The sequence below is a fragment of the Bubalus kerabau genome, chromosome 1 (assembly GCF_029407905.1).
Source record: "Bubalus kerabau isolate K-KA32 ecotype Philippines breed swamp buffalo chromosome 1, PCC_UOA_SB_1v2, whole genome shotgun sequence".
Taxonomy (NCBI): domain Eukaryota; kingdom Metazoa; phylum Chordata; class Mammalia; order Artiodactyla; family Bovidae; genus Bubalus; species Bubalus kerabau.
Genome location: NC_073624.1, coordinates 33,471,658 through 33,484,197, shown reverse-complemented (window position 1 = coordinate 33,484,197; position 12,540 = coordinate 33,471,658). Strand labels below are relative to the sequence as shown.

The 12,540-nt window shown below is 37.0% G+C and overlaps 1 protein-coding gene across 6 annotated transcripts in view; it reads left to right on the top strand.

Moving 5' to 3' along the window:
* Positions 1 to 10,546, top strand: part of ABCC9 (ATP binding cassette subfamily C member 9) — a 161,269-nt gene extending 150,723 nt beyond the window's left edge. For 4 of the 6 annotated variants that reach the window (XR_008711663.1, XR_008711639.1, XR_008711662.1 and 1 more), the window contains one exon: positions 617 to 635. Coding sequence is in view for 1 of the 6 variants with exons in the window: in XM_055571680.1 (XP_055427655.1) it covers positions 617 to 754 (138 nt within the window). In the remaining 5 variants the exon portion in view is untranslated. Of the gene's footprint in view, positions 1 to 616 lie in introns of all 6 variants that reach the window. The other 2 variants (XM_055571680.1, XM_055571683.1) reach the window with 2 other exon arrangements.
* The last annotated feature ends 1,994 nt before the right edge of the window (positions 10,547 to 12,540 follow it).

Below are 12,540 nucleotides of genomic sequence, written 5' to 3'. Positions count from 1 at the left end.
ATATACATTCAGGAAGTGGTAATTTTGATTATGATTAATTACTAACACTAGAGCTTCTCTCCAAAAGGTACCATGTGGGAAGAGAAAATGGCTGAGTGGGTGGCAGTGATCTCTAAAGACAAAAAGACAGCATGCCGACCTAAAGTCTTAGATAATACCTTCTAACGCTGCATGCCAGAATGGACTTCCCCATATGGTTTTCTCAGAATTAAACCACCTTCTGGGATTCTTCAAATTGTGTGTTATCCCAGAGAATTAGTTGACTCTACTAAAAAACTAATTTTAGTCTAGACTAAACTATAACTAAACTGGTTCACAGTGACTCTTCTTATCATTTAATTATTTGACAAACATTTGTTATCCTATTCACAATTCCATGAAAACGATGAAACTACATTAGGTGCACTCAATTTAATACAGCCTATATAAGACCCAGTCATACTGGCTGGGTTTAAAAGTATGTAAATAAATCATACTTTACATAAGAAAGAAAAAGAAGGGCTGTGCCCAAGATAAAGAAATGCCCTTGTATAAACAGTGAAATATGCATTTTCCATTGCTTTGGCTGGTGCCCTGAAATTTATAATGAATACATTTATTCTTTTCTTACTCACAGCATCGGGTTCACACTATTCTGACGGCAGACCTAGTTATTGTGATGAAGCGAGGAAATATTTTAGAATATGACACTCCAGAAAGCCTCTTGGCCCGGGAAGATGGAGTATTCGCTTCTTTTGTTCGTGCAGACATGTGACGGAATGTCCTAAAACCATGCTTGTATTTAAAATAATGCTCTCATAACCTACTTAATGGATCATCAGCTTGGCCTTTGGAAAGTGGCATCTTAAACTTTTACACACTTTTGTGAAGTTTGATTGTTATGTTGTGGAATTTGTAATTAGTAACAATATCACTGTACCAGTGAATATTGCATTTTCTATATTGACATTTCTTCTTCCTCCGTTTTGTTTGTTTTGCTTTGTTTCCCAATCTGTGACTGCTTATTATGTTCATTACTGATGTTTTTCTAAAGATTAAGCCACATTACCTTTAAGAATAACCTTTAAGTTTGTATTAAAACAAGTAAGCTACTTTAAGTGGTAAATCAACCACTCTGCTTAAGTCTGGAAAATATCTCTCAAGCATAGAAGTTACAGTTAGCATTCAGTATTATTTTACTCTTACTTGTAAGAATATATTTCCTTTTTGTTGGTGTTTCTAGATATTATTGGAAGAAATTAAAAGAAGGACAGGTTTTCTAATCAGTTAGAAAATGAAACACTCAAATTCATTATTTACTGTCTGAGAATATGTTCTGTATTCATTAACATTAATAATACTGATGTTTCTTATAAAAGTCTCTTTTTTTTCATCTGAATTGTTTCTGGTCACCAAGACTAGAAGTTATTATTACATTTATAATAACTCTGTAAATCTAAAACCTTCATTAGAATGATCATGATAATAAGAGTTTGAAAATTTGACAAATTATACCCAAGTTTCCATTTTTCCTTGTCTAGTAAGAGGAGAGTTCTTAAGATATCGAGCATAATGTGCTTTTCCAGACTGAAGTTCAAAAATAATAAGGCTCAACCCTTCAGTGACAGGTCACTACAGCTTTCCATGGTTTAATTAATCATTAGATGTGTTCTTCCCTGATGGCTCAGATGGTAAAATGTCTGCCTACAATGCAGGAGACCCGGATTCAATCCCTGGGTTGGGAAGATCTCCTGGAGAAGGAAATGGCAACCCACTCCAGTACTCTTGCCTGGAAAATCCCATGGACGGAGGACCCTGGTAGGCTACAGACCATGAGATTGCAAAGTCGGACACGACTGAGTGACTTTCACTTTCACTTTCACTTTAGATGTGTTTATGATCCTCAAGGCCTAAAATTCCATATTATTCAAGACTGGAGAGCATAAGCAAGTGGCCTTATTTTCACAGGATATATCTATACAAACATACATACATACATAAACATAGGTAGACATACACATATATGTAAAACATGTGTCTATTTCTAGGTGGAAGAATGTATATTTCTTTTAATATACCCAGTGGTGTCACACAGGTACATATTTGCTCCTGCTCTAATTTTAATGTACATGTAAAGAGTGTATCAAAATTTTATTCTGATTTTAATGTGCATATTCAAGGTGCATCAAAATTTATGGCATATTAGTGTCATGCTTTCTTAAATGTAAATGAATAAATTGAAAAAATGCTAAAAGTTACTTTCACTGTCATGCTAGCAGCCAAAGATTTATACTGTAATTTTGTACCCATTTGTATCAATATTGATTTTCATGTCAAGGTCCATGTGCATTGTAAGATTTTGAAGAATTATAACTGATGGAAAAAGAGAATGTAAGCTCCCTTTCTATAGTTCCTGTGTTCAATTTATTGTGTATTCATGCTTGGAAAATTCGTATACTTACTTACGCAGAACTTATGCCTGGGCCTTCCCCTGAATTTAGAGTCTTGATGTTTACCTAAAATAAGTTTCACAAGGATGAACAAAAGTGTTCTATGTTACTTAGTGCAAACCATCAACTCATCATATACATAAAACTTCATTAGGAGAAAAATCCTCTTATTCTTCCCTGAAAGTTAAACAGAATAGAATCATGAACTTGAAAATATTTTCTAAATGTTCCACCAATCTACTCAAAGAGTTTCTGGCATGCAAATGCTTTGTAAGGTTGAATTCACACCATGCTTTTTACCAAGTTATATATTTCAGTGTCACAGAGAAAGGGCTTCCCAGGTGGCAATAGTGGTAAAGTACCTGCCTAAGCAGGAGACTTAAGAGATGCGGGTTCGATCCCTGGCTTGGGAAGATCCCCTGGAAGAGGGCATGGCAACCCACTCCAGTATTCGTACCTGGAGAATCCTACGGATAGAGGAGCCTGGTGAGCCATGATCCATCAGGTCACAAAGAGTCCGACACGACTGAAGCTTCTTAGCACCCACACACATCAAGAGAGATGAGGATTTACCCACTGAAATAATCCCTCATGATATCTGTAAATATTCTACTGCTATCCAGGCAGTGTCAGCAGAAGCATATCTAATTACACAAAACAGAAAATCACATTTACCATTTTTACAACTAAGTGATCACTGGTTTCCTCATAACTTGCAGTCACTTGAGTGTTTAATTGTTTACAAAACTAAATTGACTGAATAAAGTCAAGGATGATCTCTTAAATTGTTTAATCATGTATTGTGTTATATGTGTGATCTATTGAATATGGAAATAACTAATCTTGAGATAATTTTTTATTAAATAGGTATATATCTATAAAAGAAGACCAGCCTTTACTTAATCAAATTTCATATCACAAATTTTACATTTAATTAACCAAATCATTTTTACCAATTTTAGTTCCTTAATATTTGTGAAAAGCAGTAAATGCTGCTGCTGAGTCGCTTCAGTCGTGTCCGACTCTGTGCGACCCCATAGACAGTAGCCCACCAGGCTCCCCCGTCCCTGGGATTCTCCAGGCAAGAACACTGGAGTGGGTTGCCATTTCCTTCTCCAATGCATGAAAGTGAGAAGTGAAAGGGAAGTCGCTCAGTCGTGTCCGACTCTTAGCGACCCCATGGACTGCAGCCCACCAGGCTCCTCCATCCAAGGGATTTTCCAGGCAAGAGTACTGGAGTGGGGTGCCATTGCCTTCTCCGAAGCAGTAAATACCTAAAGCTTTATATGTAAATAGGTTACTGATATTGTTAAAAGAGTAAAAAATACTTCTTTAAAGGACTGTGCACCCTTTACTTTTAAGTGCTCTTTTCGATCAATTTAAAAGTCAACTTCGCTCTAGATTAGATAGATAAGAGAAGATCCTTCTAAGTAACTGATACTTGAGGTCTGGGACCATGTCTTGTCTGTCTTTGTGCCCTTGGCATATAATACAAGTACCTGAACCACAGCAGGCCCTAATAAGTATAGTTGATTGGTCCATAGATTAATTTTACCACTAGCCATGTGCCTATAACTTTTCACTGTCTGTGCTGTGTTTCTTCTGCTATGAACATATGCTGCTTTGGTATTATATAATAAATTACTTTTTCTGTTTGCTTAATTAAAAAGGATGATTATTCTTTTACTTACAATACCATTGGGCATCAACCAGGACTGATCAATAGATGTAAATCAACACAAGTTGACAAGACAGTACCTGATTATGCTTTGACAGTTTTGTTTCACACCTGAAACAGACTCAGGTTTATATATAGGCTTTTGGGAAGTTTTCATCAGGTGGAACAACTATATCAATAAATTTGATTACATCTCTAATTAAATAGTTGGATGTCTGGACATTTCTCCAAGGTTTATTGATTAGTTTTTATGGTTGTCTTCCAATATATGTTAAATGACTATTTTGTACTCCATTCTTTGGAGGTCTGTGATTTATAATATTTTAATAATTCCCTAATTAACCCCTTATCCAAAGTTAAATGCAGTCTTATAATCCTAGGCTTTGATAATAAGAAACTGTAGCCAAGAGGCTATATTCTGTAACTTGAGTTTAATTTTTTTCTTTAGTAACTACACATCATTTTCAAGATTTGCTCAGGCATTAGTAAGACTCCTCTAGCTCAAACTCCCCAGTGAAAGGGTTTATATCTGTATTTATAGCAAATGCTTTCAGACGAGATTCATAATTAGCCAGGTTTGGGAATTGTCAGTCTACCTTGGTCACCACTCTCATTTCTTTTTATTATGCATAATGTGGAGCCATAAGATGCTGGAGGTGATATCCACATGCTTCCTAGCTTTGCTGACATTAACCTATCCTGGACGGCCAGAACAAACCTCTTGGTATCATTGAATCAACTGCCTTAATTCCGTCATAAAGGAAAAAGTGAAATGAACTGAATCTCAGCTGAGAAGATATAAACAGGGATTCTGAACACTATTTTACTTTATGTTGTAGTTTAATCAACAATTTGTGATCTAAAGGGAAATTTTTTTGAAAAGAGGCAAGCTTTTTTTACCCACATCTGAATTCCCTGTTGAATTATTTGCATGTTACCCTATTGAGTTTGAATTCATAGTTTCAAATGTGTCTAGTGTGTAAATGTGAGTAGTTTTGAATAGGTTTCACTATTGATGTTTCACAATGTGGAAGGATGGCAAATTACCTGTGATGATTATTCCCCTTGCCACCTTCACATTTTTTCTGTTGGTATCATCATCATTGACATATGAAAGTTGATATATTAATTCTACATATTCACTACATAGGATTTATTTTTTTTTCTTTTTCTATGGGCTGGAGCTCATTTCCCTTAGTCATTTACACTATGGTCACCAATGCCCTTTCTAAATTGACAAAGATCAAGGGAGCCATACCTAGCTAAATAAGTTAATTGGCTCCAAGAAGAAAGCCTTCCGTGATCACAGTGCCATCAACCATCACAGACCATCTCAAATATATGCTACACATTAATGGCAAAAAGCATTGCTTTCAGACAGTAATTTCTATCACTCAATCTGCCCTTAGCATAAAATAAGTAGCTTGTCCATAAAACAACAGTACAACACTGGCTAATGCTGCTTTGTTTGCATTTTTCCCCTAGACAGGGCTACAGTATGTGCTATTTATACACGTTATCAGTTTTAATTAAGTGAAAGACTATTGACCTTTAGTTTTATCAGGGCCACGTGGATTTAGGCCAACAGTTTCATATCTAAGTATTTGCACTTTGACTAATACTAGTTGGAGCTTTGTTCCAACGCTACTTAAGCAAAGAGCATGCTTCCTTGATAGCTCAGCTGCTAAAAAATCCGCCTGCAATGCAGGAGACCCCAGTTTGATTCCTGGGGCAGGAAGATCCCCTGGAGAAGGGATAGGCTACCCACTGTAATATTCTTGGGCTTCCCTGGTGGCTCAGATGGTAAAGAATCTGCCTGCAATGCTGGAGACCTGGGTTCAATCCCTGGGTTGGAAAGATCCCCTGGAGAAGGGAATGGCAACTCACTCTAGTATTCTTGCCTGGAGAATTCCCCAGACATGGGGTCACAAAGAGTTGGACACAACTGAGTGACTTTCATAAATTTTTTTTTAATTCCTAATCTCTTTCTTTCAGATACCTGAAATATTCATCAATCCTTTGAAAGCAGGCATAAATAGAATCCACCAACAAAGTTTACTGTTAACCCTTTTTCACTGGTTACAATCTAGCTCCTGACCTCTCAATGTATGTGGGTGCTGCCTTCAACAAACACACATCTGAATATGTACATTCACATCTATCTTAACTGCCTTAAAGAAGTATATAGTTGCTATAAATTTTTACAACACGTATTAACACAATGCATAGATAAGTCAAATACAGTGTTTAGAATGGATGGTAGAAAGATGCTTACAATTTTAATAGTCTTTAAGGGTTTCTTCTAGACAAAAGAGTCACCTTTAGGAATAAGTTTTTAATAAACTGTGAGATGTATTTCCAGACTTGGTCTTAGCCAAAAGGCTGAGAAGAAGTGATGATAAAATGTATTTTCAGTGATAAGAAGTTCAGCCCACCTTTTCTACTAGTTTTTAAGATAACAGTGGCAATACATTGCTGAGTTATGGTGGGCAGGTTCTTTTTAGTTCAACAAAGGGATGATAATAATTGTTATGGGGACCTTTCTGGCAGTCCAGTGGTTAAGCCTTCAGGCTTCCACTGCAGAAGGTCATGGGCTTAATTTCTGGTTGGGGAACTAAGATCCCACATGCCACATGATGTGGTCAAAAACTTTTTCTAAATAAATAAATAAAATAATTTTTATGAAAGCTAGTGAACTGGGCATTTTTGAAAGATGGTTGTCCCCCTACTAAAGGAGGTTGCATGAAAATAAACTTCAATTATTTCATCTTGATTGATGGTATTTGTTTAGTATCTGCTAAGTCTCACTTCTGAGTGATAAAATGTGATTCAGAGAGATTATTTGTCAGAGTAATACGAAGCGTTCTAGTATATTAAAATTAGTATAAAATCTTCTGAAATAACTATTTTCCTAAGTTTTTTTCTGAAAAAAATTTTTCTGAAAAAACTATCTTTTTTTTTTGCATTGTACTTAAGTTATAGATGAGAAAACTGAGGCTAGAAGGTAAATGAATTACTCCCAAATGGTTGATTTAATCACTGATCTCTGTCTGACTCCAGAGATGGCACTTCTATTTTTGGAAGTATATATTTTTATTAAGAAAATAGTTTTTACTAAGAAAAGCTAGTGTATTATATCCTATTTAATAAAGTATAATTATCCTCTAAATTTTATATTTGAAGTGGCAAATTAAATAAAAAATTAAAATTGAGCTCAAAGGAAAAAAAAAAATTGAGTTCCAGAGACGGTACTTCCAAACACCAGAGAAGGGAGGAGGAGTAAGATCGGGGTGTACTGAAGAGAGATTCATGCATTAGAATCTAAGAAATGCAGAATTATTGGGCATCAGTAAGCATGAGGACAGGGTCAGGTCTAGAGACTCCCCACTCTCTAATACTATTTCTGTCAGGTTTCTCGGCTTCATTCTTCCCTTCCGAGCTGTCATCTCCACCCCTCTCTCCACTCCTTCCTCCTCTTACATGTAGACTTTCTGACCATTCTGATCTCAGATGAAATCTTGGAGCACCTGCACCCACAGTCACTTTCTTCACTTCTCAGATTGTCTATTTCCAAGTATCAAGCAAGAAATCTCCTGTGTCCAGCTCATCATTTGATCTTACATATGACTGGACAAATTTACACGACTTCACTTTGGGTCAAGGATCAACCTTTGGCCTAAAAAGCTGTGGTCAGAAGGTCTGAGCCAATTTAAAGTAGTATCTTCTGCTGAGGGGAGTTTCACAGTCTGGAGAGTGACATGAAAATCAGAATACAAATTCAAATCACAACCAGTAGTTCCAGAAAAAAAAGAGTGATGGGACTGGGCTGGCTACTGATTTTTGGGGGGAAAAAAAGAAAAATTGAAAAAAGGGAGGGAGAGCCATTCTTCAATTACTTGAGTGAGGTAGCTGACTAAACTCTTGGGCATTCCTTCTATGTTAAAATCCCCTACATTTGCTCCAGAGAGAAGGGAAGTCCAAAGAAAGATATAATTTTCTTTTAAAACAAGAAAACAAGACAAAAATCTCCTGCCATAAGTAATCACTTCCAAATATTGACTTTTTAAGCCCAAGTTTTATTTCCCTGTGGAATGACTGCATAACACACAGCTTGGGAGACATTTTATCCCACTGCCCATTCAAAATGAGCAGTAACACTCATCTAGAATTGCACCATCCTGCTCATTTCAGGATCCCCAACACATATGACAATCACAAGCATACTTTAGATAGAGGAACCCGTTTCTCCCGGTGACCTATCACTTCCAGTGCCAAGGACTTGGCCCAGGCACAGAGTTTGCTGTGTCCTTGACAAAGAGGAGAGAGAAAGTGGCAGAAGCAGATTTAGGAGTAACAAAATTTCACCTGAAAATAGGAGCTTCTTTTCTTTGTTCCCACTTGACAACTTCTAGCCTATATTAAATGCAGTATAACATTATATTGGAAACACAAGGCATCTAGGCTTTTGGCCAAAAATGTAGGGAAAAAATTAGCAAGCCTAATATTTCATGGAAAATTCTTGGCTTATATAATATTTTAATAAAGCTTAGTTATATGTGCCAATAAGGCATAGAGATGACAGAATGATTTATGATTTAAATATCATATAATTGCTGTAGTGTCTAGTACTGCCTTGTATCAGACAACATGAGAGAAGAAAATTCCTGGGGGCAAAGAAGAGTGAAGCAAAGCAAAATCAATGCAGATACCAGTAGAGTACATATGGCATAAACCGTCTCATTAAAAATCTGATGAAAGGATAATAATAGCTAACACATACTAAGAAGATACGAGCTTTATAAGTATACTCTCATTTAATCTTGACAAAAATCCTATAAGGTAAGCATTATCACCTCCTTTTTACAATTGAGATCCAGATTGGCTAATGTGCCAAAGGTTTAGTTGAATTGAGATGCAAACTCAGGCAACCTGATTTCCAAGCTCATGCTCATGCTCGTAGCCATGTGCTATACTAGACTACTGCTGTAGTGAATGAGTTAACTTCTCTTGGGATTAAATGATTTATATCTACTACTGCGGGCAGGAAACCCTCAAAGAAATGGAGTGGCCAAGATGGTCAACAAAAGAGTCCGAAATGCAGTACTTGGATGCAATCTCAAAAACAACAGAATGATCTCTGTTCGTTTCCAAGGAAAACCATTCAATATCACAGTAATCCAAATCTACGCCCCAACCAGTAATGCTGAAGAAGCTGAAGTTGAACGGTTCTATGAAGACCTACAAGACTTTTAGAACTAACACCCAAAAAAGATGTCCTTTCATTATAGGGGACCAGAATGCAAAAGTAGGAAGTCAAGAAACACCTGGAGTAACAGGCAAATTTGGCCTTGGAATACGGAATGAAGCAGAGCAAAGACTCATAGAGTTTTGCCAAGAAAATGCACTGGTCATAACAAACACCCTCTTCCAACAACACAAGAGAAGACTCTATACATGGACATCAACAGATGGTCAACACCGAAATCAGATTGATTATATTCTTTGCAGCCAAAGATGGAGAAGCTCTATACAGTCAGCAAAAACAAGAATGGGAGCTGACTGTGGCTCAGAGCATGAACTCCTTATTGCCAAATTCAGACTTAAATTGAAGAAAGTAGGGAAAACCACTAGACCATTCAAGTATGACCTAAATCAAATCCCTTATGATTATACAGTGGAAGTGAGAAATAGATTTAAGGGCCTAGATCTGATAGAGTGCCTGATGAACTATGGAATGAAGTTCGTGACATTGTACAAGAGACAGGGATCAAGACCATCCCCATGGAAAGGAAATGCAAAAAAGCAAAATGGCTGTCGGGGAGGCCTTACAAATAGCTGTGAAAAGAAGAGAAGTGAAAAGCAAAGGAGAAAAGGAAAGATATAAACATCTGAATGCAGAGTTCCAAAGAATAGCAAGAAGAGATAAGAAAGCCTTTAGCAATCAATGCAAAGAAATACAGGAAAACAACAGAATAGGAAAGACTAGAGATCTCTTCAAGAAAATCAGAGATACCAAAGGAACATTTCATGCAAAGATGGGCTTGATAAAGGACAGAAATGGTATGGACCTAACAGAAGCAGAAGATATTAAGATGAGATGGCAAGAATACACAGAAGAACTGTACAAAAAAGATCTTCACAACCCAGATAATCATGATGGTGTGATCACTGACCTAGAGCCAGACATCCTAGAATGTGAAGTCAAGTGGACCTTAGAAAGCATCACTATGAACAAAGCTAGTGGAGGTGATGGAATTCCAGTTGAGCTATTCCAAATCCTGAAAGATGATGCTGTGAAAGTGCTGCACTCAATATGCCAGCAAATTTGGAAAACTCAGCAGTGGCCACAGGACTGGAAAAGGTCAGTTTTCATTCCAATCCCAAAGAAAGGCAATGCCAAAGAATGCTCAAACTACCACACAATTGCACTCATCTCACACACAAAGAGTCGGACACTACTGAGAGACTGATCTGATCTGATCTGATGATATACGATCTATCAGTTCAGTTCAGTTCAGTCGTTCAGTCATGTCCGACTCTTCACAACCCCATGAATCGCAGCACGCCAGGCCTCCCTGTCCATCACCAACTCCCAGAGTTCACTCAGACTCACGTCCATCGAGTCAGTGATGCCATCCAGCCATCTCATCCTCTGTCGTCCCCTTCTCCTCCTGCCCCTAATCCCTCCCAGCATCAGTCTTTTCCAATGAGTCAACTCTTCGCATGAGGTGGCCAAAGTACTGGAGTTTCAGCTTCAGCATCATTCCTTCCAAAGAAATCCCAGGGCTGATCTCCTTCAGAATGGACTGGTTGGATCTCCTTGCAGTCCAAGGGACTCTCAAGAGTCTTCTCCAACACCACAGTTCAAAAGCATAATAAGGAATTATGTCCGTCTAAATAGAATACATTGAAAAAAAAGAACTGGACCAAGAATTAAAAGACTTGAATTCTAGTCTTGGTCTGATCACACATTGAATGTATGGCCTTGGACTTATCATTGAAAGGCTGTTTCCATTTCCTCATTTGCAAAAAGAGAAAAAAAACAAGAAAGCATGATAACAACTGCCTGCTCGCATCACTGTTTTTTGTGAAGCTCAAATTAAATGATTTTGAAAAAAGTTTATAATTTGAAAAGCATGTTCTGATATGAAATATTAACATTGAGAACTCACTACATATATCACATCTTAATAGTATTATAGGGATTCCCTGGTGGCTCAAACAGTAAAGAATCTACCTACAATATGGGAGACCTGGGTTTGATCCCTGGGTTGGGAAGATCTTCTGGAGGAGGGCATAGCAACCCATTCCAGTATTCTTGCCTGGAGAATCCCCATGGACAGAGGAGCCTGGCAGGCTGCAGTCCATAGGGTTGCAAAAAGTCAAACATGACTGAACAACTAAGCACAATAATATTATAAGGGATTGTTTAAGTCAGAAAATAAACTTTTTCTGAAAGTTTAAAATTTGCTACGATTTTTAAATTTTTGATATGATTCCAACTTTACAATGTTAAGATCATATATTCAAGCTGAAATATTATATAAAAATGGCTCCAAAATATTGAAATCCTTGGAATTCTGGAAAGGGCAAATGCAAAATCAGTCTGCTGAGATAAAACCTAGATCTCCTGGGAAAGATGAATAAAATCAAATTAACTCCCATTCAAAATTAAAATCACCAGGATAGGAATTAAGAGACATAATAAATAATGATATTAGCACAAAAACTAGAAAAATAAAATGATCTATAAGATATTAAAAATATGTATGTTTTTCAAAAAAAATGTGAAAATGTGCTCAATATAATTTTTCATCAGGAATGCAAATAAAAAAACAGCTACCTACCCACTAAAATGACTAAAACCACGAAGACTAACAATACCAAGTGTTGGTGAAGGTGGAACTGTCACACAGTATTATTGAGAGTATAAATGGCACAACCAATATGGAAAACTGGCTGTTTCTACTAAGGCTAAAAATATGTGCCTCTGCCAGGACTCAACATTTCCACTTCTGGGCACATATCCAAGAGAAATGAGTGCTTATGTCCACAAAAAGACTTGTACAGAAATGTTAAGAGCAGCTTTATTCCTAAGAGTGAAAAGAAAACAAAAACAGCCCAAATCCCTGACAACGGGAAGATGGATGAATAAATGGTGGCTAATCCACACCAGGAAATAACTATTCCTGGTATATGGAACAACATGGCCAAAGCTCACAAATATTATGTTGAGTGAAAGAACGCAGATACCAAAGAGTATCTTTATATGTGATTCCATAAGAGTATCTTTATACATGATTCCATGTTTACCAAGCTAAGCAACAAGCAAAACAAACCAATAATAAAATAAGCCATACAAAGTGAGCTCTGGTGGGGATCAATTACAATCTGGAAAGGGGCAGAAGGAAATTTTCTAGAGTGATAATATGT